General features: G+C 60.6%; 1 protein-coding gene across 3 annotated transcripts in view; it reads right to left on the bottom strand.

Moving 5' to 3' along the window:
* Positions 1-227: 227 nt before the first annotated feature.
* The window catches only part of TECTA (tectorin alpha), a 31,054-nt gene continuing 25,013 nt past the window's right edge, over positions 228-6,268 (bottom strand). The window contains exons 16-25 of one of the 3 annotated variants that reach the window (XR_011325546.1): positions 5,962-6,242; positions 5,677-5,787; positions 5,123-5,325; positions 4,264-4,427; positions 3,857-4,105; positions 3,153-3,315; positions 2,762-2,849; positions 1,978-2,094; positions 1,147-1,477; positions 228-1,106 (exon numbers count right to left, since the gene is read on the bottom strand). Coding sequence is in view for 2 of the 3 variants with exons in the window: in XM_069788073.1 (XP_069644174.1) it covers positions 1,377-1,477; positions 1,978-2,094; positions 2,762-2,849; positions 3,153-3,315; positions 3,857-4,105; positions 4,264-4,427; positions 5,123-5,325; positions 5,677-5,787; positions 5,962-6,242 (1,477 nt within the window). In the remaining variant the exon portion in view is untranslated. Of the gene's footprint in view, positions 1,478-1,977; positions 2,095-2,761; positions 2,850-3,152; positions 3,316-3,856; positions 4,106-4,263; positions 4,428-5,122; positions 5,326-5,676; positions 5,788-5,961; positions 6,243-6,268 lie in introns of all 3 variants that reach the window. The other 2 variants (XM_069788073.1, XM_069788074.1) reach the window with 2 other exon arrangements.

The raw sequence follows: 6,268 nt of genomic DNA, 5'->3' as shown, positions 1-6,268 counted from the left end.
CTCCTCCCATACTCCACAATGGCCACCAGCCAGGAGGATGGGCACACAGACCATCACCCACCAGGCTCACAGGTAACTTGCTCGACCACTGCCCACCTCCAGCCACTGGGCTCCTCAGCTCTCCCTGGGACCCTGGCAGAGAACTCAGGTGCCCCCTTCCCTCCCCACAACAGCTTACTACTCCCTCCATCCCCCTGCCTCAATTCCAGCTCATCCAACCCACCTAATAAAGTACAGGTGCACCACCTCCTTCCTCCAGCCCCGACCTGGGCCCTTGGCTCTGGCATGCCCCGTATGTGGCCCCTGCCCGGCACCCTGAAACCCACGATCCTCACCCCTCCCAGGGACCCCCCCTCCGGCCCCGGCTGCCTTTCCCCATCCTTGCTGCCATCACGCAGGACAACACCACTTACGAAGGATTACGACGCTTTTTATTCCCACACAGCCATTTCACAGAGTACAAACACAAGACAAGACACCAACACAGACAGTCTCCCCCACACCCACCGGCACGGCACCCCCAGGCCACTCTCAACTCTCCCGCCGGGTGTCCCGACGCCACCCCGTGCCCACGGACCCTGACCCTGCTCTCGCCCTCAAAGAACTCTGCCATGGCACACCATGCAAACAAGGGAGGGAGTTCCGTCCCTCATTTCTCTGGCTCTCACTCCTGTCCATCACAAAGCACCCCTTTCCAGACATTGGGACTGGCTTGTCACCACCACAGCGCACTAAGAGGCTTCCCAGACCCCCGGGCATGAGCTCAGCCCTCCACTGCACACCTCAACGAGACCTCTGCTCTGGAGAGCCAGAGGGCGACACACTCCCAAGGTGTCACAACATCCAACGATGATGTCGCGCTGCTCTGGCCCGTGACCTGTGCTGCAACACCTACCTCTGGCCGAGTCCGTGTGCTCGCAAGACACTGATGGCAGCTCCTGAGGACTGTGGAGACTCACAGCTGTCCATGCGAGGGGACGGCGTGTGCTCCGTCCCATCCCGCGCTACCAACAGGGGTGCGGGCCGCCTACAGTGTGTTCTATGAGGGAAAGCCTGGGAAAAAGCTGTAAAAAAACCCCCTCAAGTCCCACATCGATGATGGAAAGCTGCAAAAAAACCCCCAAGTCCCACATCAATGCCAGAAACCTGAAAAAAAACCCCAAGTCCCACATCGATGCCGGCAAACATCCAGCCGCGCCTGCCACACAACACCTTCACGGTCCACATCCGATCTCTCTCCAGATCAAGTACCTCTCTTGCCTCCGTGCAGCAGGATGGGTCGGAGGCAGCTTGGCCGCTGTGGGGGTGCTGTCTCCTACCCTACAAAGACTCAGGCTGACGTGAGAACAGTACTTGGCTGGGCGATGGAGCCGCACCTACGAGGTGAGGTCCCGCAGAGCTGCGCACAGCCACAGCCACAGCCGGGCTGCCACCAGAAGGGTCACTCGGGCACGGTGCTCCCCTGAAGAGCTGGAGGCTGCCAACACAACAACAAGACCAATGTGAGCTGGGGCCCCGGCACACTCACAACAGGCACCTCCTTTCCCCCAACACCCCAGGTGCCTCACAAACCACACTGGCCCCGCACCCTCCTGGGTGCCCCATCTCATGACTGGGCCCCCCCCTCCCACAAGCCCCTTGTTGGCCTCCGGACTCTACCCGTGGTTTCTACTCTACCCTGCCACTGCCCTGCACCATGCTATACACCATCACCGCTCTTGCAACTGACTGCCTGCCAGGTCTTCAAAGTCTACCATCGTTGGCCTCACAGCCCTCAGGCGCCGCGCTGCCAAGCACCTCTGTCCCTTGGGAATGGCGCGCATCCAGCTCCCTGCCTTCCACCTCCCTCCCAGCTGCGACATGCCACATGATCCAGCCACCCTCCCCACACCACTTGCCCCTGTGGCCCTCAGCTCAGGCACAGAAGCACCCCACTATGCTTGCCCTGACTCCTCCTGTGTCACCCCCGGTACTTGCCCCTGCAGCTCTTGCCATCCCCTTGCAGCGTCCCCGTCACACAGCTGCACAGGGGTCCGTCCGCCCGGCTCGTGCAGATCTGCTCGCAGCCTCCGTTGTCCTCGCACCAGTCTGATCCTGGGCATAAAGAACAAAGGACACCTGAGCGATGCGCCCAGACCCCAAGCCCCCAGTCCTTGGCTGCCTAAGACCCACACTCCCTGCTACAACAAGGGGGCCCACAAGAGCACGCCCGTCACCTGCCAGGCACACCCTCATGTCACACGTGTCGTTGGGATGACGCTAGGACCCAGCTAGGCTCCCATCGTTCCCCGTGATCCCAAAGCAGCACCTAGTCTGATGCTCACAACCCTCCGAGAGCCTTTGGGGAAGACAAAGAGGAGCAGCCACAGCACAGGGCCAGAAACAGAGTGCCCCACAACACCCTGGGCTTCCGCTGCCCACCCTGCCATCATGCCAGCTCCTGTGCAACCACCCATGGACCCCTAGGAACACATATCCCCAAGCAAGGCGGACCCTCAACGTCGCCCACACCTGCACCCACCCGACCGGCACACGCATGCCCTCCACCCTCATCTCCCAGCAGCAGAAACCCCGAGGGCTCTCTTGCACTTGTCCTGATTCCTGCTCAAAGGAACAGCCTCTCCCCACAGGACACGTGTAAGCACACTCCCTCGCCCCGGGGTCCTGCCGTGCCCAGGCACTGCCCTGCAGCACGCCACTGGGCTCGACCCGGATGGTCGACAAACCCCCCCCAGCCTTCCCTGGGGTCACACACACTTACGCTTCCTTCTAATAGGGCCCACCGAGATGATCTGCTCCTTGGGCTCCTCGGCAAACACGCTGGCCTTCCTCGTGTGCTGAGGGCAGTTCTACGCAGGGATAAATGCTGCCTCCATTACTCTCGGCCCCTGCGTGGGCCCCCTCCACGCCCCTCCAGCCGGCCCAGCTCCCGAAGGGACCCTGCGATCAGTCTCACACAGCACAGGCCCCAAGGCAACCTGCCCGTGGCAGGTCTCTCCTCCTGGCACCTAGAGGGACACGCGACCCTCCCGGCCTCGCCCCCGGGGCTATGTCTCCAGCCGCCTCTCTGACGCCGGGTCAGCTGGGCTTGCTGCGCTCCGCTGGAGCCATGCAAAGCGAGCGACCCATCCCTCAGCACTTGTCCCACTTACTATTTTGCAGGAGTATTTCTCCGAATCACAGAGGGAGACAGCGCAGTGGAGGTGAACTTCATCATAATCCCCGATGAACTTGAAGACGGTGACGTGGAAGCGACACGTCAATGACACCCCATTCTCCTCTATGCCGATGGTGTTGTCCTTCATGTTTTGGCACCTGTGCAAAGCACTGATGCTTGCCCCGGCCCTCCCATGACCGAGACCCTCCCTCGAGGGACGCTGCTTGCCCCTGTCCCCATAAGGCCCCTTGCCCTGGGTCCTGTGGCAGTATGCTTAGATCTGATGGGGATGGATGAGGGCGTTGTGCCCTGCCTCTGTAGCGTGACCTCTCTGTGGCACTTCCAACTTCATCATACTCACACTTCCCAAGACATCTCCTCCATGATCCACGTCCCCCCATCTCCTACAGAAGCCCCGACTCCCGTGGCCTCGGCGACATGAGGAAGGCCACTTCTCTCCACAGCCGGGACTCTGTCGCACAGGGGGCCTCTGGCTACCTCTGCACTAAACAAACTAAATCCTGCACTAACAGCACAAGTTGCCCTGTGGCCCACCCTTTCCAGATCTTAGTCAACCATCTCTCTCGCTGACCAAAAGGTCCCCTGCTCCAACTGACACCACCGCCCCTTCAAGTGCCCAGCCTGACAGATGTGACAAAAAATAGGGCGTGCTGGGCCACCAGGCCCATGGTCGCTCACCCTCCCTCGATGATGAAATAGCGCAGCTTGTCGTTGCTGTCCCGCGAGGGGGTAGCATAGCACTTATTCAGCATCAGGATCAAGTGGTTGGAATCAGCCCCGACGACAAAGACCCCCACATAGAGCACATCCCTGGTGGTGAGCACCACCTCACCCTGTCGGTAGGGGTGCTTGTAGGATGAATTCTTGTACAGGGCCATCTTGGTCGTGAAGCTCCCTTCTTGCGTCGGCACCGTCAGGTTAATCACACTAATGATGACAAAGAAATACTGGCTCGGATGGGGGAAAGGCTACGAACCCTCAACTCGGCACCTTGCTTCGGACCCTCGCCGCCTCACCCTCCACCTGCCTGCCCGCTCCTGTGCCCATGTGATGGGAGAGGCCGTGCAGCTCGCCCCAGCTCCTACCTGAGCATTGGCCGCACGACCGAATCCAGGGAGATCTTGATGTCCAGCTCGTAGGCACAGGAAAACTCCACGTTGATGGTCCGGTCCCGGGTGATGATGTTGCCTGTGTTGTTCGCGCTCTCGATCCACACCGTGTTCTTGTACACTATGTGTGTGCTGTTTGACTGCGGAAGGAACGCAGGGCATCACTGGAGACCGGCTGTCTCCGTTCCCCTGCTCCTAATGAACATGTCAGCCCCTAAATGAGCTGCACGACAATGAGGGCCCTGCAGCCTCTCCACCACCCTTGGCCAGAAAGGGTACGGTTCAGCGGGGCTAGGAACCGCTGGGCAGCATCCTCAGTCTACAAGACCTGCCTCTGTTTTCCTTAACCCCCACCCCATGAAAGCACCACGCACGCTCCCACCCCGCCCCTGGCGTCAAGCCAGGCTGCTGCAGAGGAGGACTGCCCGGCTGGTGTGAAGATGCACCGCCTCGATGCCCCCCACGCCAACAAGTTCCTCACATATGTAACAGCTCAGAATACACGGACCGCTCTTCTCAGCCTCCCAACTACCGCTCTGCCCTCTCCTGCATCCTCTGGTCCAGGACACCAGTCAGTGAGGCAACAGTGACCCCACGTGCTACAAAGCACACCTGCGACCTACTGCCTGAGCACGAGCTGCCCTGATGGGTGGTCAGAGCTACATGTGCATCCCAGGCACCGGTCAACTCTCAGGTCCCTTTCGCCCCATCAAGCCGCCTCCTGAAGGCATGTTTTCCCCCTTCCTCCGCCCTCAAGTTGCACGAATGAGAAGACACCCAAGACGAACAGCCTGGCTTCTGCTCCCAGCCCCCTGTGCCCCGTACCATAGCTCACCTGCACCACATTGCCACAGTTGCCTTTGGTGTTGTTGATCTGGAAGGAGATGAAGTCCTCCCCTTCTATGCCAGGGCAGTGGCGGTCATTGACCCGCACCCCCTCACGCTCAAAGCCCAGCTGGAACAGCTTGCACTTTGAAATGGACACCTCCATTTGGGCAGCTTTGCAGGTCACCTCTGCATCAATTATGTCATGGGTGGCTGGAGGAGAAGACGAGACAGCTGCAGAACACCACAAATGGCACCACAGGTCCAGGCTGCCAGCCCGCCTGGCCCTCCTCCCCACCGCCACAAACGGGACAGGATCGTCTCCTGCAGCATGCCCTGCCCGTCTGACATCCCTGCGGCTCAAAGGGCTCCCGAGCCAGAGATGCCCGTAATGGGCTCTCCAGAAAACCTGCTCCCATCCTGAACCACTCACAGTGGCAAAACCCCATCTCTGCAAATGTCCCGGCCCTTGGCATCTCCCTTCCCGAAGCCCCGGCTGTACAACAGCCTAACGCCTGCCCGTGCGCTTGGTGACAACCCTGCGGATGGAACCAGAGGACTCACTGTTCCCGTAGGGCGGGGGCTCAATGCAGCCGCACAGCTCCCCGCCATTGTCCAGTTCACAGCTGCGGTTGGGGCAGTCGGCTCCCACGCAGGGATCTTCCACCACTCCTGCTAAACAGCACAAGACAAAGCGCAAACACATTCTTCACTCTTGGACTGCAGGGTAGGTGCCTCCAACCACCACGGGCCGCCCCCACCCCAGCAGCCCCGCTCCCCCTCTCCTGCCGGTTGTGGTCCCAGCGGGATGCGGCTCCCCTCAACATGGATGGCCCCTGGCTCTCTTACAGCAATTCTCCTTCTCGATCCACTCAGTGCCCAGGATGCCAAAAGTACGGCAGGCCTCGCCGTAGGCAGCCAGCGAGCCGCACAGCTGGACCTTCTTGTGGTTGTAGCAGCCATCCAGAAAGCAGGACTCGTAAAAGGGCAGGGGGTCCAGGAGGCCGTAGCAGGGCTGGAAGAAGCCTTTCATGTCCGTCAGCTTCAGGCAGTAGCTGTCGCTCTGCAGCTCCTGGATCTGGACGTTGTCGCAGGAGGCGGCATACTGCGAGTACTGCAGCTCGTTGCAGCTGTGGGCACCGGACAGGTCGCGGGG

Source organism: Haliaeetus albicilla, chromosome 7 (genome assembly GCF_947461875.1).
Source record: "Haliaeetus albicilla chromosome 7, bHalAlb1.1, whole genome shotgun sequence".
Lineage (NCBI taxonomy): Eukaryota > Metazoa > Chordata > Aves > Accipitriformes > Accipitridae > Haliaeetus > Haliaeetus albicilla.
This window is presented reverse-complemented; position numbering and strand designations above follow the sequence as displayed.